This window comes from Salvia splendens, chromosome 19, assembly GCF_004379255.2.
Source record: "Salvia splendens isolate huo1 chromosome 19, SspV2, whole genome shotgun sequence".
In the NCBI taxonomy this organism is placed as follows: Eukaryota; Viridiplantae; Streptophyta; class Magnoliopsida; order Lamiales; family Lamiaceae; genus Salvia; species Salvia splendens.
This window is the reverse complement of record NC_056050.1, coordinates 10,045,276-10,072,609: the sequence shown is the minus strand read 5'-3', so window position 1 is coordinate 10,072,609 and position 27,334 is coordinate 10,045,276. Positions and strand designations below refer to the sequence as shown.

At 35.4% G+C, this 27,334-nt stretch overlaps 1 protein-coding gene and 1 pseudogene across 1 annotated transcript; both read right to left on the bottom strand.

The window, feature by feature from the left end:
• Nucleotides 1–27,334, bottom strand: part of LOC121779009 — a 226,429-nt pseudogene that overhangs the window by 146,249 nt on the left and 52,846 nt on the right.
• Nucleotides 4,374–12,508, bottom strand: LOC121779421 (structural maintenance of chromosomes protein 6A-like). Its single transcript, XM_042176754.1, has 8 exons — nucleotides 12,278–12,508; nucleotides 12,064–12,169; nucleotides 11,044–11,180; nucleotides 9,868–9,923; nucleotides 6,116–6,202; nucleotides 5,673–5,993; nucleotides 5,164–5,283; nucleotides 4,374–4,794 (listed from the first exon to the last, which is right to left on the bottom strand). The coding sequence occupies exons 1-8, from the start codon at nucleotides 12,435–12,437 to the stop codon at nucleotides 4,588–4,590; spliced, it is 1,194 nt and encodes a 397-aa protein (XP_042032688.1). The 5' UTR covers nucleotides 12,438–12,508; the 3' UTR covers nucleotides 4,374–4,587.

Here is a 27,334-nt window from a genome sequence, read left to right as displayed (position 1 = left end):
GGGAAAACTAGCACCGATTGATGAATGGAGGGCGAAATCACAAAGACACGGACGAATTTGCGCAGGATTTGCCGCTGCTAGAGAGAAAATCGCGAAGTGGGTATGTGAGGTTAATTTTTCGCGATGTCTGCTGCTATTATATGCTTCTGAACAAAGACGCCAATGTGTTTGGCGTCTTTTAGTAAAGACGCCGATCAGGTTGGCGTTTTTAACGTTAAACACGCCAATGATGGCGTTTTATTTAGTCAAGACGCCATCACGATTGGCGTGTTCAAATTTAAGTATTTTGGTTAAAAATACGAGCAGAATACGGTGCCATTGTAAACGCCAACTATGTTGGCGTTTTACAGTATAGACACGCCAATCTCAATGGCGTTTTTACTTATAAAACACGCCAACTTCATCGGCGTTTTTCCCATAAATGGAATTGATAACAAAATGGGTACATTTGCGTTATTTTAAAGGCCAAGTGGCCTATATACGCGATTTCCTCCTTATGTATGTTCCATGTAGATACACATTTAAGTTAATTGATCAAGAAAAACTCTGGTACACTAGATTTATGGCTTGTTTAAATGGCTCCCAAACTTTGGCTGAAGTTATCTACTTTTCCTTTTCACCAGAATCCAACAACAAACCTTTTCATCCTCCAAAAGCACTAATTGGTTACATTTTCATCAATTATATATGGAGAAACAAAAGCAGAAAATTAATTATATATTACAAAAACCAACAGTAAACCATGAAGATCCGTTAACAAGCATAAATAGGTAGCATCAATATCATGCGGGATGAAGTATGCCAATGAACTTGTATAATATACCACATGGGCACCTAAGGGACCAATGGGTGGAATACTAAATTTATGCTGATTCCGCTCGATCGCCTGTAAAAGATTGGTTACCCGACCTCCTCCAAATGCAGTAACCTTCAATGAAAAAGAAACTGAGATAAAAAAAAAAACAAAGTAAACGTAACAGAATATACGAATATCAACAAGATGAGAATCGAGACCTTATTCCTTTGATGCATTTGGATTTCCCGTATCCGTGAGGAAATATCACGATTGCTTTTATCGACATCTTCAATCTGGAGAAGGACATGCTGACTAAATTATTCCATGAACAGTGACTAAGTAGTTAGTGGGCCGAACTATGTATAAAGTCAGTGGTCCAGAAATATCGCCACAAGGTGTGTCCAACCAATCACATATGCAGAAACCACTTCTCTCCTTGATCTTATTTTCCCTCTTTCTGCAATTGTGATCGATTCAACTCACCACGTGGCAATATATGAACATCTCAAACAATTTTACTCCCGAATCATTTTTAACAATTATGAAAAAAATTGGAGTCGGTATCGGTATCGGCATCGTCGGATGCAACCATGTGCCATTGTTAAATTTATTGCTACGTTCCTAGGCATCATTAATCGAAAAACATTGTTATAAAATAATAGAATTTTTTGGCCATATATATTTTGAAATATTGAATATATTTCATGGAAACTAATGAAGTACAATTAAACATAGAAAATGAATGAATAAATACAAATTATTTCTATTTTTAGGGCACAGAGGTAGTATATATTTTGTAAAGATAAAATGGGTGTGTGCAAATTAAAGTGATGTGCCCATTAAGAGATAACATAGATTAAAATAACATAATCATATACTCCTTCCGTCACACTCTATGTGGAGCATTTCTTATTCAGCACAGGATTTTATGCAATGTTGTTTTTGTAAGTTAAGTTGAAAGAGAATAAAGTAAGAGAAAGAGTGAATGAAGTTTCTATTTTAAAAAATGTGCAATTTAGAATGGGACATCCCAAAAAGAAAATTGTGTCGGTTATAGTGGGACGGAGGAGTAGTAATTTTTACAATAATTAAAAAAAAACAGAAGATGAATAGGCATGTAAAATAATATAAAGGGATGTTGTTAGCAAGATTCGATATATATACATAGTATAGATAAAAGTGAAAACTGTTGGGGCAACATCAAATTCGGGGGGGGGGGGGGGGGCTAGTGTAGCTTCGTCTATGCCATAAATGAAGATTTTCTTGAAAAGAAACAGGAACTGGAAACATTTAGAAACATGACATGTTGCGAAAGTTCAATTTGTTAAATTTCAGAACAAAAAAGGACAATGTAAAGACTAATGACTTCAATTCTTTTGACATTTCCACACATATAGAACATACAACCAGTTCGTGGTATGCAATTCCATTGCATGTCTTTAGCTTGCACTGTCCTGGTGCATGATTTTAAAGATGCACAAGCTGACGCATCATACAGATACCATTACCTGAATGAAAATCTGGTGTATTTCATTTCTAACATAGCTATTCTCTGCTGCATGTTTTCCTCTTCTTCCTTCGATCTGAATGACGATTTCATTTTGATGAAAAGACCTTTGAATTCTGAAAGTATGAAAGCTAGCACATAGCAGATGAAAGAATTTTAGAATGGAATGCTACCTCTGAGTGTTGACATTAGCTTTATCAACTTCAGCTTGAAGTTCCCTAAGCCTTTCCTCCATCTCATTTTTCTTCAGCCTATTGAACCATATCATATTTGCAAGTTATATCTGGTTCAGTTGTATTTTGGTGTAAGATATACTCCCTCCATCCCAAGGTAGTTGGGGCATTTTCTTTTGGGCATGAGATTTAAGAAATTGATGTGTTAAAGGTTAAAGTGGAGAGAGTAAAGTAAGAGAGGGAATAAAGTAAGAGAAATGAAGAGAGAATAAAGTATGAGAAAAGATAAAGTTTTTGACATAAAAGGAAACGACGCAGCTAACTTGGGACAACCCAAAAAGGAATACGACTCAACTACATTGGGACGGAGGGAGTACATTTTATGAACAGATTCCTTATGATCCCATATTAATATGCCACATTCAAAACACCAACTCACTCTAAAAACAAGTCTGAGTTCAATGATTTAGTATCCATACTTTTTTATGGGTAAACGAATATAAATTTAAAGATTGTACCATAGAGGACTCGAACCTAAGAACTTTGGCGTCAGGCATTATCTCTTAAGTATGTATGTATTTTTTTCTTTGTTTTAGCCATAAATGAATATAAAATTTAAAAGTAGCTTTAGCCATAAGCTATTGGAAAGTAGTGAGGCACTTGCTTTAGAAAGACTAAAGTCCAAAATGGTTCTTTACATTAGCCCAAATGAACTTTTTGTTCCTTAACATTATGTTTGGTAGCATTTGGTCTGTAACAATATGAATCGGTCAAAAATTGGAGCCGTATAAAATTGACGGTCAAATGCATTTGACCAGTTTGGCCACTTAACCATATACTATTAACTAATCAGTTTAACCTAATAAATTTAATGTCTGAAATCCATTTTTGGTCCCAAATATTTGCTCAAGCTCACTTTTTGGTCCTACACATTATGAATTGGTCCAAAATTATACTCCCTCTGTCCCACAAGAATATGCCACCATTTCCTTTTTTGTCCGTCCCACAAGAATATGCACTTTCTAATTTTAGAAACTATTTTCTCTCTAATGAGGTGGGACCCGTTCTCCACAAACAATATTAATTACTTTTTCTCTCTAACTCTCTTACTTTACCAATTTTGCATTAAAACATGTGCCGAACCCAAAGCGCATATTTGGGGACGGAGGGAGGTAAAAGAAAATATAACTTATTTTTGAAAAATTAGATCATGAAATACAATTCATATAGCTAATTATATCAAAACATCCGGACTAAAGTCCAAAATTGGTCTCTTACAAATGTGCCAAAAAACTTTTGGTTCGACCCATTGAGTGTGTTAGCTTCTCATCTTAGATTTGTTTTGGTCCATATGTAAAGGTTTGTCAAAAACTAACTATCAACCACGTTGACCTGATTAATTACTGGGGTAAATATAGACCAAAACATAACAGTGTATATGACCAATAGGTTTTTTGAACAAATGTGCGAGACCAACTTGTACTTCCATTTGATTAATTAAAATAATATTTAACCCATAATCAGGCCAAAACATGGTTGAGCGTTTAATTTTTTACAAAACCATTAAATATGGATCAAAACATATTGTTTAGGACCAGAGGCTATTACATAAAATGTATATGACCAAAAGTTTTTTTGGTAAAATGTACTCTACCGATTTTGGAGTTAAACTGCCATTTGTCCATATTTCGAGAAACAGTAGTCTAAATATAATTCATATAACTAATTAAATAAAATAATAATTATATTTTCAGAAAAACATTTAGAGAGAAAAATAATTTATTTTCTTGAAAAGAAACTCTTCTTATGTCAAGCTTAAAATTACAAGGAAATAAATATTTTCTCAAAAAAATATATTAGAAAATATAATTCATATAACTTATATATCAGAGGGTTAAATTAGAAAATACTTAATTTCTAAAAAAATTGTAAAAGAAAATTGTATTGGAACATATAATTAATCATTTGGGGTAATGTAGGAGCACTTTTGAACTCTTAAATTATATTGGCATTGGGAGAAACTGCACTTATGGAGTAATCTGTATTAGATTCCCACGGTAAATAACATCAATGCACATCTCAAGACTCAAAGTAACACCAATGACCTTGGATTAGTTTGTTTCACCTATGTCAGTTTTAAAAGGCCAATTGGTATGTATATCATATCTCAGCAAGTGTGTTACCTGTGTATTTTGCTGATACTGCTCATGCATTTCCTGGATCTGCCTCTCGAGTGATCTGACCTGTTTAACCATATTATCAATTTGCCTATTTATGCGCTCTTGTTCCCCTGTTAGCTCAAGCTGCTCCTTCACAGCCTAAAATAAAATCTTTACATTTCAGGATCTTAGTCACAAAAACAATACTGCTATAGAACTCTACAAGAGTGAGTACACCGATTATGCTGCTGTGTATAGAAGAAAAGAAGCTCAAGCAATTACCAAACTAGATGAGGCAAACAATTTTTCTCAAAGAAACTTGTAAAGGAGAAGATATACACTTCAAGATTTAGTCGAGGCAGACTCTAAAGAACAGTTATTTGGCACAGGCAAAAGAACATTAAAGAGAATGAATGACAAAACTAGAACGTAAGGAAAATGGGAGATCTGAGCAAGAATACATTTTTCATCAGCCTTTGATAATTAAAAGAATCTAGTGTAATACAGAATATCAAATAAATACCATACCATAGAAAGATTTTGCTGTAGATCCTCCTTCAATCTTCTAACTTCAGATGTTCTTTCCATCATATTTGATATTTCATCTTTCTTTGCTGCCAATCGATCATTCAATTTTTCCATCTTGTGCTGCAATAAGCAATGTGGGTATTATCAGTTAGCCAACTCTTTGAATCAAATCTCAGCGGACATCTCAGGTTATTTGGCAAAATAAATTTGGCCAAAAACGAACCCAGCAGGATGGATGCACTAATAGTCACCATTTAGCTAGTCTTATCTTTGGAAACAACCCAATAAGAATTTACTAAGTAATCTGAAGAGTAAGGAGTTTCCACTAAATCGTTTACAACCAAAGCAATCAATGACATCACCAGCAGCTTATTATCACTACTCAGTAGAGGTAAATCAAACATCAACACAGAAGATCTTCCGCAATATGCTTCCAGGTCACTTTGGAGACACAGACAAACAGACAAAGAACACAAAAGATTTTTCCAGGAGATAGAAAAACCACATACATGATTCTGGTCAATCATTGCTTGACAGCTAGGTATCCTTCCTTTTAGCTTTTCAATCAACGTATGTTGCACATCAAGTTTTCTATCAGCATCATATACCCACGACCAAGCTAGTTTCTTTCTTAATAGCTGCACCTGTTGTGACATCTCCTCCATAATTTCCATGTTTTTTATCTTTTCTTGTAATTCATCAAGTTCCTTCTTTGCCGGCCTTAAGGAATCTTCCAAATGACTAATTAGGCCATTTGCATCTTGTAGCTGCTTGTCAATACCGCTTAGTAGGTCATCCACTTGTTGAAGAAGTGTTGCCTTGAAGTAGAACTGTAAAGATGGTGTTACTTGTTTTGTTATAACTAAAACTAGTGATTACATTTATCCAAATTAATGAGATTCAGTTGGCTATGTGGAAGTAGCAAAGTAGTTAATTACAAGTTCACTGTTACCTTGAACTTGTCTTTGTCATTGCCTGAATGCAGAAATTCTCTACTCTTGTCTTGTGTCATGGTTGTGCATGGATTCTCTACATCAATCTATATAGCGAAACAGGTCAACCACATTAACAGAAAGATTGTAGTATTATCCATAAAACTGAAGGCAAAGAGTGGGAGGGGATATAATAATTAGATTCAGTGTTATTAAAAAGCGGAGATGGCGGCGCCGTGGCGGATGCCCGTGGCGGATTTTAGGCTCAACGCCACCGCCACCATGTGATATGGCAGTTTACTCCCTTTTTTGAATGGCGGCCGCCATTTGCGAAGCGCCGTGGCAGGATATGGCTTTCATGGCGGTCAAGATGCCTTTTTTCCTTGTAAAACGACCCCACTTACCCCACTACCCGGCCCACGTGACATGTAACCTAGCCATTGGCCATTATAAACAGTCTATTTATAGGGTTTATGGGAGTTTCTGGCTTCAATATCATAACCGCTGCTGTCAATCCAAGTTATCGTCTCTCCAGTCTCCACACGCACAAGGCTCCAGATTCTAGATTTTCATTCACGATAGCTGAAAATTTTTATGTACTACTACTTGAACCATCCACAATAGCATCAGACTAGCATAGTCTAGCCAAAAACTCTTCCTGCCACATCATCATGCCCTTCCTTCAGCCTAGCCACTGTCCTAGCCAAGTAACAACCTAGCAATAGGCTAACAATAGCCTAGCCAATGCCCTAGCCCGACAAATAAATTGACAAATACGATTTAATTCATTTTAATTATTGGTGTTTATCAAATATTAAAAAATGAAGTGGAATGAGTTGTAAATATAGAGTATAAATAATAAAATAAAAATAAATAAATAAATCGAGTAGCCTATTGCTCGCCGCAAAATAGGCGGCCAGCGATCGGCTAGCAGGTTAGTCCATGCCCAACCTCTCGTCCGCTCCGCGCTCGTCCTTACCGTTAGCCGATTGCAATAGTGGACTAGACGCCCGCCCTAGCCGCTAGAATGTGGCTAGGGCGGGCACTAATCCACTATTGTGGATGCTCAGTTTGTATTAATTCCACTATTTAATTCTCTCTCTTTTCTTATAACTGTTCTACTCGATACATGGATTAATTCCACTGTATAATTCTCTCTCTTTTCCTATAATTATTCTACTCGATGAAAGCGTCTCCATAATTATTGTCTTCCACCATTTAATTTTCTAATTTTCCTATAACTATTCTAATTTTTTTGCTATCTTATGTTATGTATTATATTTTATTTATTTGTTAATTTATCGACCGCCATTTACGCCATAATACCGCCATGCCAACTGCAATATCCCTATGGCGGTTTTTGACCGACCACCATAAGCCGCCATACGCTATTAATAACACTGATTAGATTAGAGAATAATAATTAGATTAGAAAATGAAACTATCCAATAAAAGTATTAAGTCCATTTTAGTTCCCAGAACACACTCATATTTGAGAAGTATGACCTTTTTCGATATTGAACAATATAATAATGAAATATTAAAATGAGAATCATGAGATGCAGTAGCGAAATCCCATCAAAGCACTATGATCATTTACACCAAAAGTGGCTACAAGAAATCCCAAACATGTATGTCCCAAGTAAAGACACTACCTGAAATATTTAAATTGATATTCCACATTAATATGATCATAGGTTCTAAATCTATGTACTAAGAAAAGGAAAGCCATGTTCATTAATAGATGTTGTTGCCACTGTCGTGACAAATAAACGCAACGCAGCACATGACAGCTCAACCCTGTTGACCAACATCTGTTTAAATTTGACATATCTGCTTTCACAGTGCACAAGACATATAAAAAGCTAAGCAAAAGCTACATTCTTGCCAACAAACAGACAATGCTGGTAAAAAAGCTCAGTGGAAAATTACACATGGAATTTTCATATTAACTAGAACAGTCAAAGCATACAACTCTTAGCTGGGACGGAGGTACTTGAAATTATATAGTTAACTCTTACAATACTTGAAATCTCAAACTGAGTAACATGTGGCTAAAAATATATGGAGTTAGATTTCCAATCCCTCTAACCATTCAGTTCAAGGTTATAAAACTTTATTTTTCTCGGTCTTTTATGGCCAATGCACTAGTCTCAGAGTGGATTGACATCCCTAAGAGTAAAAACAAATCCCGTAATTGTAATAGGCACATAAGTTCTAGCTAGTAGCATTTTCCTCACCTGAATTGATACCGCAGTATCTAAGATAATACGATATCAACACAAAATGATAGTCCAACCATTGGTCTAGTTGAGGACAGCATTGTAGATGACAGAATTAATTCTTGATCTGATCTTTTTCTCTCTCCACTAGTATAATGTGATAATTCTCAAATGGGAAAGATAGTTGAGCACACTAAAGCATCAAACATTCCATGAAACGCTGCATCATATAAAGCTTAACCAACTACTAAAACATATTGACAATATTTGCATTAGTAAACTATTTCCAGAGCCTAAAAGACATTAACACACAAAGCAATGTTATCAATCTCATATGGCGGCTTATGGCGGTTTTCTTAAAAACCGCCACAGGGATATGGCGTATGGATATGGCGTATTAGTATGGCGGATATGGCGGTCAAAAATTAAATAAATAAAATAATACTTACATATTTATATATAATTCAAAAATTAAAAATATTAAAAATATAACCTCTAAAACACTTTAAACAATTAATAAAGCATAATATACCACTCTAACCACCATGTTTCTTGCATAATGCCCTATTCCTAAATGCATTACACACGCAATGTTGTCAAATGTCGGATATGGCGGTGCTATGGCAGCGTCATGGTGCTATGGCGTTTCCACCACTGAACGTCATGCCATAGCGCCATGGCGCCGCCATATCCGCTATTTGATAACACTGACACAAAGAATGGCATACTTTAAGGACGGAAGATAAGGTGTCAATATAATGATATCTCACTAGCAACATGGAATGGAAGGGTGGAACCAGACAGCATAGGAAGATATGTCATATGTGTACACTCAAACATATATTCTTTAAGTTGAGGTGAAGTAAAAGCTATTGAAGTTGTCCATCATAGGCCTGTGGTCACCCTTTCAGTCAAATGTCTATGTCATTTGCTAAGTAACTCAGTGACCCAATAAAGTTTGATCTATAAACATCAAGTGAGAGAGCATCCTGAATCAGCAACAAGGTCAGACACAAGAACTTAGATAAGGGACAGAGAACCAAGTCAATAACATGTCCATATCATATAACTAAACAAAAAGATAGCTTTTCTAGTCATCAATGAAGTAAACAATGTTATCAATCTCGTATGGCGGCTTATGGCGGTTTGCCTAAAAACCGCCACAGGGATATGGCGGATATGGCGGTCAAAAATTAAATAAATAAAATAATACTTATGTATTTATATAATTCAAAAATTAAAAAATATTAAAAATATAACATCTAAAACACTTTAAACAATTAATAAAGCATAATATACCACTCTAACTACAATGTTTCTTGCATAATGCCCTATTCCTAAAAGCAGTACACACGCAATGTTGTCAAATGTCGGATATGGCGGTGTTATGGCAGCGACATGTTGCTATGGCGTTTCCACCACCGAACGCCACGGCGCCGCCATATCCGCTATTTGATAACATTGGAAGTAAAATGAGATAAAGTTTGCAGCAGAATCAATTCATCTTTCATAAGTTTAAAAAATGCATTGAAATGGTTAGTAGTACTGACATTGAAGTATTCTACAATCTCACGGAGATCATCTCTCTTGGAGCCAATTTTTCTACCTGAATAGTGAGCAATCAGGATAGCATACAAATATTTAACATTATAGTTGTCATTATTAACTAAGTAATAAAGAGAGACAAGCATTAGATAGTAATAAAAATAGAAGATAACCACGATGTCATAAATAAATCCCCACGATTAAATCATTTTCTGGAAAAAGAGCACATAGGAAGGGTGGAACCAGACAAGCATATAGGAAGAAAAATAAATCCCCATGATTGAAGAGAGAGAAAACATTTTCTTGACAAAATTTAATTTCTCGGTTATAGAAATAAACCATCAACCAACCTGCAGATAAGAGAAAACTCAACAGAAAAATTAAAGTATAGGCATTATAGAACATCCCATTTATTCAATTACAAATTGACTTTTATGAGTAAAAATATGCCACAAACGAACTTCAAGAATATCATTGAAAATTCTCAAAATGAAAAGTTCAAAGGAAACAACCTCTCACTAAGGGTTTTTCTTACACCAGTTTTCCAAAGGAACAGATGTCATTGTCAATGATCATCAGTAATCCAACTTGGGCAAAAATCTTTTTTACAATGAATTGACAAATGCAGGAACACATCATAGAAAAATCACTGTGTCACCTGAGCAGTGTGAAAAAAAATCAACACAATCAAGTATCAAGAAAGATTTTATTAGTGTAAATTTCAAAGCTAATGTTACAGTGTAATTTTCTTCCTATATAAAAAGTGAATTTTTACTACTCCCTCTGGTCCCCCTTTCTTGTTCCATTTTGCCATTTTCCTCATTCCCCATTAATTGTCCCATTTCAGTCACCTCATTTTTCACTAACACATTCCACTCACAATTATGATAAAAATATGCATGTAAAACAATATTATGGTAATTTTAGCACTAATTCTTTTGTAAGTTGCAGTAAAATGGTGAGAAACTAACTAACTTATTGTTTGATGAGTTCACAAATTCATATTTATTGCTAAGACAAAGCATCAACACATCTGAACAAATGAGCTCACTAATTCATAATCACTTCTACTCGCACATATATTTCTTAATATAGCAGTTTAGGCAGGGATATTGGAAATATTCAACTTTTTCTGGACATGTACCGAAAACAAATGAGATATTAGACCAAGCAAATAAAACCTTGACTGTTTTTTAATGTGATGCTGCCACCAGCAGATTCTGAGATTCTACGCTCCACGGTGATGGTGTCTCCATACAGTTCATGCTTGAAAGCATCTTCACCTTGATTCTTTATCTCAACTTGGACAAGCGCAGAGCTGTATATGGACAAAAATGGATTGAAATAACTTATAAGACATGGTATAACAAGAAACAATTTAGTCAAGCACCATCCATAAATAAATTACGTTAATAACAACTTGCTAGATCCAAATTGGAGACATGATGCTACAGCATGTAATGTATATGATAGGCACACATCAATAAACATTATAAAAATGAGATGTAGAAAATCATATGCAGTGGCATCTCATGAATTACGTCAAGTTGGTTATTTTTCATATTTTAGACTTTAGAGGGGTTCAATTTTTAACTCATAAGGGTAGAGAGGAAGAAATCATATTTGAGAAGGAGGCGAGAAATTTTGATTTAGAGACTTAAAATTTCAAATCAAAGAAGTACATACATATAAGACATAAGTCTTCCCCCTAAAGCAAGAGCAAGTAGATAGGGATACATAGGATTCAATAAAACCAGTAATTACCTCCTAGACCATTCGGGCCAATGAGAGAAAATCAGTGCATCATTGTTGATACAACATATTTACATTTGAGTATTTAAAAGCAATTGGTTTCACTACTTGAGTCTCAATTCTCTCTACAACTCAAATTAGTTTTATTTTTGAGTAGTTTACAAACGATATCCACTAAAGTTGCATTCTCTTTGATGAAAGGTATATATTTTCACATTTTTTAACATATTCTATAGAGTGGATCATTTTCCCCAGGCAACCCTTTTCCCCTCCAATTTATGATAATATTAGTGGTGTGTGTGATAAAACTTTCTGACGATAAATCTTCAACCAAAGAGAAGGCACTGTAAGTTTACAACAATGTAAAAACATCTGAAAATGTAAAACATCTTAAAATGCTGATTGCAATTCCTTACCCAAATACTTTCGAGAAAAAAAGGAAAACAAACCTGCAGCCAGTTTTGATAAAATCCTTTAGTGTATTCGCTCGCTGCGTACCACGAGCTCGGCAGCCGAATGCGACACAAAGTGCCGTTAATATTGCGCTCTTTCCACCTGAATGAGTTAACAGGATAAAAATGAAAATAGGAACGAAGATTGAGTGCAATAAGTTGATATACACACAGTGACGGAGATAGAATTAGAGAGAGCGTGCGTGCGTACTCCCATTTTGACCGGTGATGAAGTTAACCAAGTCTCCGAACTCAATGTCGAGATTGCTGTGACACATGAAGTTCTCGAGATGGATCCTAGAGATTATACCGGCTTCCAGGCGTTTCGGCCGGCGAGCGGGGTCGTCAGTGAAGAGAGGAGAGGGCTCCATACAGTGAGAGCGGGGATTAGCAGTCACTCACCGGTAAAGGGATTTCAATTTCAATTTCACTTCTAGAGAAGTGTTGCGGCTTTTTCAATTGTTTTCATACTATTGATAAAATATTTTAAATTTTGTTAATTAGGAGTATTGTTTATTGACATAACTAGTATTATCACTAACACTTTCAAATGAAAATAAATTATAAAGTAAGTAGGACATAAGATTTTTAAATAATAAAGATAAATTTGAGTATTGTTTATTGACAGAACTAGTATTGTCACTAACACTTTCAAATGAAAATAAATTATAAAGTAAGTAGGACATAAGATTTTTAAATAATAAAGATAAATTTTAAGGTAAGTAGATTAAAATAAAAAGAGGATAAGAAGAATATAATGATGTTTATAGTTAAGAATATGTGTTAATTAAAATAAATATTCATAATATTATAAACAAAAATATTATGGAGAAATATCACTCTTCTTCCTCTGTTCTGATCTCTTTTGGCCCACTTATATTTTTTGCAAGCTTAGTAATTAAACTTGCTTTGCCATCATAATTTATGACGTACCGCTTGTGTTCTATTAGGCGTTGATGGATTCTTCTCTTCTCAACTGATTCTTTTCACCTTCCTTTCTGAAAAAGGTAAAATGTCATTCTAAGATAGTACAGTTTATGTGTAACATGAAATTTTTGCGACTTATTTTATTTTTAATTAATGAGGATGTTGAATAAGAATATCTTTTGTGGAAATTGAGTCTCTATGTGTTTGAGTTAATTATGTAAAATTAGTTGTTGTGGGTTATGTGAGTTAATGTGATTAAGCTACCAATGTGTGAATTAAATTAAATGGGATCATGCATAATCATTCTAGCTATTTTATTTGAAATTTTCGGCCCTCCTATTTATTGGAAATAATAATTTTTTCTTGGATTTAATTAATTGCTTTGGGATATTTATCCAAATTAAATCCAAACTAAATTATGTCATCCCTGGAGATTTTCGACTTCTCCTAGTAATTAGGAGAAGGAATTATTTTGTGGATTTAATTGGTATCTTGTTTGTCTTATTCCTTGAATTAAAATCCAATTAAATATTACCATATCTTACCAAATTTGAATCCTATTCCTATTTGATTTAAGGATTTAAGGATTTAAGTATTTTTTCCTTGATCTCTCCCATTCCACACGCCTACTTTCATTTTTAATTGTGGGATTTTATTTTATTCCCCCACCAATTTAATTATTTTATTTAAGTGTGGGATTAAACCTAGAGAATAAATAAGCCAAACTCTAACCCTAGCCCCATTATCGCATCAATTATCTTTCCTACCGATTGTTTTTTAACAAGAAAGGTATATTTGAATTCTCTTTCTCATCATTTCCATTGAACCCATGTTTCTTGACTCCCTCATGCATATAGTGAGTGTATAAATCATAGATCTAAAAATTAATCGGTTGGGATTGATGTTTTGCATGAGAAAGTAGTGGATATGCGTTTATGTATGTGTATGTGTGAGGTTGTGGATGATTCGTTGGTGAATGATATGTGAATATATGAGAACATGGTTGTGAGATCTTTTTGAAGCATGATTTTGTGTTGGAAGCATGAATATATGTGTTTGGATGACTGATAGATAAACCCTAATTCGAATTTGTGAAGCATAAAAACTATGATCTTCAAACAGTAGATTCCGACGTGTGTTTGACCAACCAAACGATCTTATTTTCGCAAGACATTTTAACTGAGTAAAATTTGAGATGTCTTCTGTGTTGTGTATAAATTTCAGCCTCTTTTGACGAAAGATGAATTTTAAATGAATTTTTAAAGTTAACTTCGTCGTTCTGTCAGAATTTGTATTCTCGCCTAGTGAGTTTCGTTTTTGGTTTGACCGACCTAAAGATGTGATTTTGATGTGAAATTTTAACTGGATGATCTTTGATGTGTCTACTATGTTGTGATAAGATTTCAGCCCCAACAGAGGTCGAATGGATTTTTAATGATTTCTACAAAATGACTGCGCAGTTCTGCCAGATTTCTGTCATGTTAAAATAATACATGTTGTCAAGTTATGAGTGAATAAATGATACATGTGTGAATACGAAACGTATCATATGATGTGGCTATGTGTTACACGTTGATGTATGCTTGAGTGTTCGTTTCGTTTAAGATGGTGAACGTTGGGATGAGCAATATAAGAAAACGATGAAAGGAACGATAGGACATGCATGAGTAATGTGTTGATAGAAAACTGATTGTGTTGTATTATGTGGTTATGATGTTGATAATGGTTGTTGTGCGTACGTGGGTACGAAGAGCAAGGATTTCAATAAGTTGTGAATCGTGTTTGTAAGCAATCGAGGTGGGCCTTTCTTTTACTAAACTCTTTTACGTTTCAAAAGTATGATTGTGGAGCTATAAGGGTGGTTTAAAGTGTTATGTCATGTCGTGATTGTTTTGATGTTGAGATTGTTGCCTGATGTCGAGTTCGTTTGAGCTTGCTCCGTTAGGCTATATGGCTATGTTGAGATTGTGCTTGATGCCTAGTTTGTGAGTTTGCTCCATTAGGCTATAGGGCTATGATAAACGAATTCGGGTCTGAGTAGGGCCGCAAACCCTATCAGGCTGTGTACACAGAGGGGATCGTGAGCCGTCCTTGCTAGTCGGCCGGTCTCGTGGGCGAATAGTATGGCCACACTTTCGTCGCACTATGGTAAGAGGATGTGAATGATTGGTTGTTGAGAAAGTGGGGAGATTGATTTGCATGGCCAGGCTATGAAACTGTTTTTGTGATACTCGATGATATTTCTTTTCTAAAATGTTAAAACTCAAGTTCACTATGGTATGGATGACATAACTTCTATCAAATATTTTGGCGTGTGTCCACTGAGTATATCAAGTACTCAGTCATGCATATGTTTTCTTTATGTGCAGGTTGAGCGGTGATGTTGCGGCGGATGTTGAGTCGAGCCTTAAGAAATTCCTGATGCGTCGTGTCTTCATACATAGGCGTCTCCCTTTGACTCTCTTAAATACTTGTTTTTTCGCTGCCGTGTTTGAAATTAATTTCTAGAAGTCTTTCGCACTATTTAATACTGTTTTATGACATTAAGTATTTTGAGGCTAAAATCCGTTGCTTAACTTTTCAATAAACTAAAATATTTCTTTTTGAAGTTAATTGGGTTTTCCATATTTGCGTCCCTCTTTTCTTCCCCGCTCCTTAGTCCATCCCCTCGTCACGTTTTCCCCGTCTTCACTATCCTTAGTAAGGGTGGTCGTGACATTATGAGAGTATTTGTTAAAGAGCAAATCAGATACTAAACTGATGAAAATTGAAAGGCGATGAATGTCGTGAATAAGAACATGTTTACTAAACATGTAAAATTGAGAGAGAAACTGAATTAGGTTGAGAAATTTTGTTATTAGGAATTCCTCAGTGCCATATTTATAGGCTGTTAAAACTTCTCTGGAATAGCTTTTGTCTTATTTACTTGTGTATAAAATTGTTCACCATATTTCGATCTTAAGATCAGTTTTTTATTTGATAGATTTAAAAATTGATATGACCGCCTCTATTATGGAAATTGCCAACTCAATACTGATCTGACCGCATCTCTTAAGACACACTCCCTCTCATTTCTAAGGGATTGACTGTTTTTCACCGTGAGTTTCGGAAAAATGATAATAAATAGTAAAAATATAAAGAAAATAAAGTAGGTAAGAATGCTGATACGATTCTCTTCTATATTATTCTCTTTCTTACTGTATTTTCTCTTCACTTTAACTATTTATTATCATTTTTATAAAACAACGGCAATAACTTGAGCTGGGATGGAAGGAGTATATCAACTCAATAATTTCCTCTCACTTCCACATAGATCACGAGGCTCGAGATATAAAGTGGGAGAAATAGTTCATTTAATCACTAAGCTTCTTTCTAACAAAGTTGACTTTTTCACTAAGCGGCTTATTACCCCATGAATATTCACGTAATGGTATTATTGCAAAAGCTTACTCTGCAATATGTAGCTAAGAAGTTAATATACGTTTCAGCCATATTTTATCAAATTGGGCGGGAAAATTGAGCCTGAAAAAACTGTGGCTTTATATATTTATAGATTATAGATTATAGATTATAAATTATAAATAAAAAATGGAGTAATAACATTAATATTTATAAAATTATAAATAAAATAAGAGAGAGGAATAGGGCGGGGAAATATACTGAAATATATGCCTTATCATATAGACAAAATATCGAAAATACAAAATTTTCGGTATACCGTGATTTTCAGTACGGTATGATACCTTACCGAAAGATTTCGGTATGGTAACGGTATGAATTTTCATATACCATGCTTTACCAATGCATACCGAAATTCCGGTATATATAGTTAATTGAGTAAAGGTCAATTTTGGTCTTAAACAAATGACTAAAATACGAATTTGGTCCAAAACATTCACTTTTTGAAAAACAAGTCCATTATCAATGAAAACGTCGACGAAGTAGTCCTTTTTTTACGGTTTCGTCAAAAAACTAACAGTCAATGCTAATTGCACAGGCATGACCGTTAGTTTTTTGACGGAATTGTCAAAAAAAGGACCAATGCGATAAGAATTTCATTTGTTATGGAACTGTTTTTTTCAAAGCGAGTTTTGTACCAAATTCGTATTTTCGTCATATGTTTCGAAAAATAGACCTCTACTCTTAATTAAGGCATATACCGTAAATTATAAATATAACTGCATATAAAATATCTTTTTAAATTAGAAAATCAATTGTGAAATATAAAATATATTTAATATACTTTTTAAATTATAAAATATAAATAAAACTCAAATTGTTTATTTTTTATTGATGTTGCAAGTCAGGTATACCGTAAAAGTACGGTATACTGAAAATAAGGTATGGTATTAGTATGGAATTTTGTCATACAGAAAATAAGGTATACCGAGGTAAGGTAAAAGTATGATTTTTTTTCATACCGAATTTACGGTAAGGTATACGATATGGTGATTTCAGTAAGGTAAATCGTACCTACCCACCCCTAGAGAGAGATGAAAGGCAGTGTGAATAGTGTTAGTAGAGGTGCTTCACCTCATTAGTAGTGTAGTATAATGGTATAAGTTGCAAACAAAATGATGTATAGTGAAAGTATGTTGTTTATCTATTCCAAAATTAGAAAGTTTATACTCTCTCCTTCCCACTTAACATGACACACTTTCCTTTTTGGTTTGTCCCAACCAAGATGATACATTTCTATTTTGGTAACTTTCTCTCTCCAATTAATACACTCAACTACTATTTTTTTCTCTTTCCAATTAAATATTCAACTTTCTTCCTCTCCTCATGTAATACTTCCACACCCTCTTTCTCACTCAAAGTAACCAGAATAACCAATAACTCCTAAAATCTCGAGCCCATTAAGAAATGTGTCATCTTAGCTGAGACGGAGAGAGTACTTTTCTGGGACGGAGGGAGTAGATTAAATTATAACATGTACTCCCTCGCTCCCACAGAGTTTGTTCCGGTTTGACCAGGCACGAGTTTTAAGAAATCATTTGATTTTGTATTAAATGGAGATGCGTACTGGAATAAGGGTCCCACATTGAGGAGATTGAGAGTTGTCTTTAATGTCTATTTTTGGTAAGATTCCAAGTGGGACAAACTTTGTGGGGCGAACGAAAATGGTAAAGTGGGACAAACTTTGTGGGACGGAGGGATTAATAATTATAGTGGGTTAGGAAGGGCGGCATAGCCCACACACGTACGCCCCCGGGTCGCGCACCTGTCTCGCCTCGTCGAGGCCAACAGCCCCAGGCCGAGCATGCCGTGGTCATGGGTAGGGCGGAGGCGTAGCATTGTGCCTTGTGCTGGACGATAAATGATCGGCGCTTGGGACTGGTCATTGGGCTTGGCGCTTTGAATAGTCTTATTATCATGATACTAGTAATTGGTCTTTGGCTATTCTTTGGGTCTGGTCGTTAGACTTGCCGCTTGAGCTTTACCCGAGCTCAGTATATATAATTATTTTAGACCACCTCACCAATCCAAGCTAGCTAGCCACATAGTCAACATGGCGCGGCAAAGCAAACGTGGTTGACACATTGGATGTCCACATTCGTGAACGAACCTGAACGCGCAACACGTCCAGATACATCCATCCAGGTTAATCCTCTAGCTCCAACACTGGTGTCTGTCACAACTTGTAACCCCTGGCAGTTATACTCAAGCAATGTTGACATACTTATTGTCTTTATTGACTCCAGCCTCCACATGCATTGGACTACACCTATAAGGCTATAAATAGGGTAGTCATCCATGTATTCTAACGTATAACACTAACCAACATTCTCTTCATAAGAGCTCTCTCCCTCTCAATTTTGTTTTTATTTCAAAACTCTTCCCTCGTTATCATTGATAAGTTGTATTCTGGGTCTTTGTTACTGGTCAGTATGTGAGCTTAACGTGCATTATCTGCAAGAAAGTTGCTTAAGTGTGCAGGAAAAAAGGTACAAGCCATTAGGAAAGAACCCGGAGATTAAAGTGAGAAGGGATGCCAGAAGGGTGCAATACTGATCAGGATGCATGCCAAAAGGCTCGAGAAGGAGAAGGAATGACTGCTAGGAAACGACCAACTATTTGATGAGGGCAAAAGCGACAATGCACAAGGAGAAACAACCCTAAGTTTGATGGCAAGCTACCCTATAGATAGAAGGTCACTTGGAGAGAGAAGCAACACTCAATTTCAACAACTCACTTTCTTTCTCGGATAACTCTAGTTCTAGCAGCAGTGGAGACTAGCTCTTACACTTCTCGTTCCTCGCTACCAGTCATTATCACTTGATGATTCCGGGGACTTGCCGGAGAAGAGTTCACATCGTTCCAACTTACATCTTTGTAGTAGAAACACCATTCCACCGCCCGAGGGGCAAAACAATCTTTAATCGCTTTCGTAGTTAAATTTTAGTTGTTGTTTCGTTTTGAACCTTTGCTATTTCCAATTGTCTTTTGGATTCTGAAATGTTTCACCTTGATTTGATCTTTATGAAGTTTGATTTTACCTTTCGTTTATCTCTTAGCCGTGATGTTTTCGTTCTTGCTTAGATTTGTTAGATCTAGTAGTTTAGAGTAGTTTTAGTACGTTCGAGCATGCTTTCTTGTGTAGTTGTTTAGATCTAGTTTGTTTGCGTAATTTCTTAAGTGTTCAAGTGGTAAATCTGGAGAAAAATACAAATGTTTTAGTCGAGTCAGTTCTGTCACCTTGCATGTCTCGTAGTTAGCGTAATTTAGGATTAACGGTTTTAATCTTTTAATTCAAGTATTAATTTTGATTTCAAATCAGTAGCATAATTCTTGTGAAGTTGTTAATGTAGATCGTGAGTTTGCAGCATTTCTGCGTAGCTTAGTGATGAAGATAACGTCATTTTCTGCTTTTGTGGACCACTTTTACTTTTAGCTCCTTTTACATTTTGTCCTTTATTTTTCTGCACACCCTGCAGACCTGACAATGTGGTCCTGAACCCACCAAATGTTTTTTGCTATTCTGTTTAGCCATTTATAGTAACCTCTACTTTTCACATGTACCAGATCTACTTTATCTCATACCTTTTACTTACTTAGAACCATGCTAAGATTAATCCGTTTACTGATCAGTAGAGTATAGGTCCTTAAAGTTTGCGCACTAGGTAAAACTCAACCCAAAACGTGGTAGCTAACCAACCCTTCCAGAATATCACCACAATTACAACTTGCATCCATCTATCTCCGTGGGATTCGACCCTTACATCCGCTATACTAGCTAGTAAAAGTGGGTAGAGGAAATTATTAATACCGAGGGGTTTTAGTTCATTGTGCCAACGACACGACTAGGTTAGGAGTCTCCTCCTGATCAGTTGATTACACCAATGAATCTAACCAAATACGACTTCTCGCACTTTCAATCATCTAGAACACCGAAGCTATCTAGTGGTGCTACTTCAGAGACGAAGTCGTTTTATCTTTTGGGATGACATGCCAAACCGAGAGCATTATCAGAGCGTATCTTGTCTAGCAGAAAAAGGACTCGGCCCGGCTTTCCTTTTATGGTTTATAATTTCATTTGTATTTTAATTCAATTTATTTCCGTGTAACATTTCCATTATTCTTTTGGATTGTATTGTGTTTGGCTAGTGTTCATCTCCATTACTCAGTTTTTCACAACACAAACATGGTATTAGGATTATAGTTATAAATATATAACAAAAAAATCATAAAATGAATATCCCACACCCTAATCGCCTAACAATCCAGACAGGTTGGCTCGATAGACATTCCTAAACTTTACAAAGGAACAACAAGCAAAGCCCCAACTAGAGCCATTATACTAAAAAAAACATTGAATTTTCAATAATGTCATTATTAACATTATTATTGATAGAAATTCATGGGTTCCATCCTAAAACCAATTGGTGATAGGAGGAGGGGTCCATGAGACTTATATACTAGTTTCAGTTTTCTCTTGACACCGATGTGGGACAGTTATATATTATATTTTTAGTTTCAATTGCCAACAATTATTTACTATAACTGTATCTAATATTAATTAAGTAAACTAATTTTATAAATATTATTCCCCGTCCTTAGAAAATAGATTATAATTGAAAGAAAAAGTGATTGGAATAGACCCACCTTATTAGAAAGAAAAAAGTTTCTTTAAAATAAAAAATGATCAATTTTTACTAACATTCTAAAATGACATATGTGATCTATTTTTTAAAAGATTGAGGGAGTATTATTAAAACATCCAAGCTATGAGCCACATAATATCTTTAGATAAATATATGAATGTTTCACTCTTTGTCAACAAAATAATCCTTTGTTACTATGATGGTGTTATAATAGAAGTTCAGGGACGAAGCCACATTAGGGCATGGGGGGCCCATGGGCCCCTCAGCTATTCTAACTATTGATATATATATATATATAGGGTCCCCTTATATGCACAACACCTCCTTAGTGTAGAACTAGAGACCAAATATTAACCATTGGATCTAATTTTTGATGAATGAGATGAGATATTGTACAAATAATTTCCGTCATTCATCCTAAGAGCAATTTACTTCATACCAGGGGCTATTCAGTCATAATACATTATTATAAGTTATTTTCATTTCTCAGGTGAAGTTATTTGATTATAAGATGAAGCAATGTAATTATAAGATGGATAAATTATATCATAAGATGAAGTTATTTATTTTGGACTGTTCAAATTTTGGCTCATTTTAACCGAAATGTTTCCATTTCTCGTGTGAAGTTATTTCATTATAAGATGAAGTACAGTGATTATAAGATGAAGTGATTGAACGACGGTAGTGTAGTAGCGGCGGTGGTGGCACACTATATCGGGACCGAGTTGCGGGTAAAATTCAACCCGAGACTGACCTCGAGTCGGTGCCTGAACAACAATGTTGTACTGCGAGTAGGGAGAGCCGAGTTATGGCGGTTACCAACACCGGATGTCACGAATCAAGGGTGGCTATAAGTTGATGAGAGAGGAGATTGATGGAGAGGATTTTTCGGATGGCTAGGGTTCAAAATTGGAGACGGGGATGAGAGTGAACGAGTTTGAGCAAGAGCAGATGGTGAGAGAGAGAGAGAGAGATGCCAGATGTGAGTGAGAGGGGGAATGACGGGTGGCCTGCCTCCACTCGCCGGCGAAGGTAGAGGCACTGGAGAGAGATGCAGTGAGCGAGATGTAGACGATGGAGGAGGGAGGTTTTAACCGAAATGTTTCCATTTCTCGGGTGAAGTTATTTCATTATAAAATGAAGTACAGTTAATATAAGATGAAGCTTCCCATCCTCGCCAACTTCAACTTGCGTCTCCAGCGTCTCTCTCACGTACAGCGAAATGACATCCGTGTCGACGCGGAAGGAGATGATTGAAGCAGTGGTGTCAGGGAACTGCTCGGAGATTAAGGATCGAGCGTGTACCAGATGATGCACTGGAGGACGACGATCTGGACCATGAGGCTGCCGGAGTCGGCGCCGTACATGCCTTTGAGCAAGGGGATGCCCACGACGAGGGGTGTTGGGGAGGGTGGAGAGGGAAAAGAGGGTAATGGACCAGTCGAGGGAAGCTCGGGCGCTGATCCTCGACCAGACAGCGAGGACGATAAGCTTCTGGAGCGTGTCGGTGGCGATGAAGCGGTAGTTCATGGCGTAGGGGTTGTTGGTGGAGATGAAGTGGAAGGAGAGGAGAGGGACGACGAAGAGGCGACGAAGCGTTTGATGCCGGAGCACTGGTCGGGGGTGAAGATTTTCCACCATTTGACGGAGCCGTAGGCGAGGATCATGGCGACATAATTCCAAAACTAACCTTTTATTACTTCATTACGTACGTAATACCTTGAAACTACAACATATTTTTACTTTCTTCCAGTAGGTTTTGAAATGATTCAACATATGTTTCATTTGAATTTATTGACCTGAGTTTTTACTTTATTTACATTAAAAAATGCAATTTATTCAAGTGCATTTATTACTTCATTCAGAAACGTTATTACTTCATTGGATAAGGTTTTTACTTCATTCCAGTAGGACTTCAAATGCTTCTACACATACTTCATTCCAATAATTTATTACATCATTCCATGTGTTTATTACACCATATGAGCGTTGTGGCGGTGGTGATAGATATTGTAGAGAGAAAGAACGGCACGCGACGGCGAAACCGCATTTACGTACTGGAATGAAGTAATAATACTACTGGAATGAAGTAAAAACCTACTGGAATGAAGTTAAACCTTCGTAACATGTTAGTATGACTTATTTACCTTCGGATGAATTAAAATAGGCTCATGATGAAGGCGAAAATAATTCATAAATTTGTGCCTATCATCCATAAAAAACTAGATCTAAAAACCCTAATTTGGTATGGTTCGGTGGTTCGGTCTTTAAGAGTGGATTTGTGAATAATGGGACTCTCTATCTCTCTCTCTCTCTCTCTCTCTATATATATATATATATATATATATAGGGTTTTGATCCATGCAAAACCATTCTTAATACAAAAATGCAGAACCAAGCATACAAAAGTCATTTTTAGGTCATTGTAAGCTTATTTTTACGTCATTATAGTAAGGATGACATGAAATGATCTTAACATGACCTCAAATTCAAAGTTTATAATATGACCTAAAACTGCTTTACAATGACCCTCCGTGTTTTTGTTTAATTATTGACCATTGGATTGTCAAATCTCATGGTCAGGATTTGGTCTGGATTTTGTATTGAGATCAAGTTTTGTATTGATCATTTTCCTATATATATATATATATATATATGGTTGTGATCAAGATAGAACCATTCTTAAATGTAGAACCAATCTTAAATGTAGAACCAAGGTCAAATTTGGATTGAAAACATGATTAGTGGGGTGGTTATAACCGATGCATTGTGATTATGTATGAAATTTGATCTTGACCGTCCTTTTTCCTCATCCAATGGATGAAATGTAGTTCTAGGTTATACACTTTAGATTGGTTTGTATATAACACAACCCTATATATATATATATATATATATATATATATATATATATATATATATATATATATATATTGCATACATTAATATCAAGTTATCTAGCTTAGATGGTTGGTGTGTTGGTCTACCCTCCAGTAGTTCTAGGATCGAACTTGCTCTCCCATTTCATTTTTCCACTGAGTATTGCTGCATCAATTTCTACACTCTAATAACTCTAGGATTGATTCCTTGGCTCTCCCATTTTGTTTTGAAATGCATCCTGTTCTTCTAATATTTTCTGTTTTACTTCTTAATTCCAAATTGTTTTAGTACAAAAAGACATGCATTTTTTCTCCATTTCATCTTAGTTTAGTATAGTTTTTGATAATTATTTAAGAATTGTTTTCTCATCATAAATTATCTTACTCCAAAAAATATGTGATTATTCTTTTATTTGTTTTACTTCCTTATTCCAAGTTGTCTTCGTTCAAAAATCATGCAATTTTATTCATTTCTATTTAATTATATAGTCAAGTTTAGTACTAGTACTAGTACTTTTTAGTTATTTCAAAATTGTGTTCCTTATCACAAGTGATCTCGCTCCAAAAAAGTATGCGCTGTATCTTGTTATCTATTTTCTATGTCATTTTAATAAGTTTTTCACATAAACACTCACAAAAATATATTCTATTATTATACACACTCTTACTGTGCAAGTTCATTTTACATTGATTCAATTTCTTGTCATATATATTGAATTTTAGTGTGATCTACCGATATCGACGTCATTTTTAACGATAATCATCGTGCACCGACGAGAAAATATCCCACATATGTTAAAATGACTTGAATACCCTACAACTATTAACGGCGATTTGGGCCCCCCAACGTAGAAATCCTGGCTTCGTCACTGAATAGAAGTAATATGCGTAAATTTTGAACTTTTCGATTTTATCCGCGACTTTCGAGTTCTCTACAGTAACATTGTTCGTAAATCATACTCCCTCTATTCCATGTTACTCGCACTTTTCATTTTAGATCGTAAATTCAGAATTCATTTTCCAATATAAATAGAACACTTAATTAACTCTAATTTATTAATTAAATACCATAGTTCTTATTTAAAATATAAATTGTGCAAATAGTTTAAGACAAGCTGAAATAAAAAAATGCGACTAACATGGGGTGACAGGATAGATGTAGTATTTTCGATTAACTAAAATCGATACGCATGGAGCCAAATTTGAGTACACACCCTGCGCGGACATCATAAACACATACAAATAAACATTTTTCCGTTTATGTTTTTCATTTGGTGAAATGTGAATTGTGTTACAACTGCAAATTAAATAATACTCCTACAAAGTTAGAGTTCTGACTAAAGAAGAACGATAAATTAAAAATAGTAAGCATCCCTGTATAAAAATAGTACTAGAAGATATAAACTAATAATGTTAAATTTTCAAATATATCAAATTGAGGTGGTATCAAGCATACTGTATTAGTGGGAGTCCTCGAACTCAAAGCCATAGGTCCGAGGCAGTAACGTGATCTCAACTTTCCAACTATCATGATAGCAGGGGTGTCGAAACGGGTATCCGCGGTACCCGTACCCGTTTGTAGCCCAAATCCTTGTCCCGTTACCCGCCCCGTACCCGACCCGTTTAAAATATATTATTCAGTAAAATATTATATAAAGCCAACGTGATGAATATTATTCAGATTGTGTTACCATATTTAGATATATTGAGTAAAATATACCTATAAAATCAAATGCAACTGCAAACAAATTCAAACTCCAAATCACCATTCAAAAGTCTAAATATGAAATCAAAACCAATTAACCAAGTTCAAGGGTAACCAACAATGCAGCCAAAAGTCTTAACAATCCAAATATCCAAAGTCTAAATATAAAATAAGTAAATAAATGGTTAACTGATCAAGCAATCATCCTTCATTTGGCATGAGCGTCACTCGTGCACTCGTTGGAGCCATGGCTTCAATCTTGGTTAAGACTAAACAAATAAATAAAAATAAATAAGAATTCTACTTCTTATAATATGAAAAGGAAATATAAATTATATAAAAATTAGAATTATACTTACCACCATGATATTCCTTTTCTTGTTCTTCTTCATCAACGTCTTCCTCCTCTCTTTTAAAAATTTTAATACAATATTTATATTTAAACGGGTATATAAGCGGGTATTGGGTATACCCGTTCCCCGCAAAACCCTGAAACTCAATACCCGTTCCCGCTTATGTCGGGTAGCGGGTACCCGATACCCGACGGGTAACGGGTCGGGTGTGCGGGTACCCAATACCCGCTACCCGTTTCGACACCCCTAGGTATAGTAAGACTATTCCATCCGCCGCCTAATTAATTAAATAATTAACAAAAAGAATAGTAAAAGAGCCGCGCCACATTAATTCATGCACACTAACAAATCGTCTATACATATTCCTTATAGTTTTAGTTAGCAAATATTTGATGAGTTAAAGATGGATAAATTACAAGAGCGTAGGCATCAGAACGGAAGCACCTCCCCCGGCATACCCTGGAGAAAGAGCTTCAGCGCGGCGCCAATGCCGGGAGCGTCAATCTATCAGAAGAGAGGAGCAAAGACGGAGGAGGGGCCGAGGAGAACTTCTCCTTCTGCATGGGCCTCGTCGCCCGGGAGGTCGCTTTCTTCCCCATCTCCCCCGGCGCCCGAGAAGCGGTGTGAGTAGGGTTTGGAACTACTTCAGGCAGAAGAAGGTTTCACCTTTATTGGAAGAAGAGTACCATCAGTACCGCCTAATGTACAACAGACTGTTGCAGTGGAGATTTGCAAATGCTCGAGCTGAATCTTCCTTGGCTACCGTCAACAGAGCGGCTCAGGTATTTAGTATCGATTGAAAGATTCTCCTTTATTCCCACGTTATTCAAATCTATATTTAATTCACTACTTATTAAATATTCTGCCCTTCCCAACTAAACTGAGTCTATATTCTATTTTGGAATATACCAACAAAGTTGATTCATTCCATTTTTAACATAAAAAACAAAATATTTATGCACGCTTACCTTACTTTACTACCTACTTAATTTACACCCATTTATCTCTTACTTTTAATTATTCCTCCCTTTTTTTCATTCATTTATTTAACGCAATTTCTTAACTTTTGTTTCCAAAAATTTTACTTCGATAGGGAGTATTAAACTTGTTAAAGTGCATATATATACGTGTGTTTAAAAAATAATTCCAACGTTTGTCATAATAAATAGCTATGAACGTAGAAGGTATCAATATTTTATATTATGATTTATGAGTATATATAAATGACTACCCCAAATAATGAATATTTTGCATATAACGTTCATTATAGGATATAGTCCTTTATAAATATTTCATTGC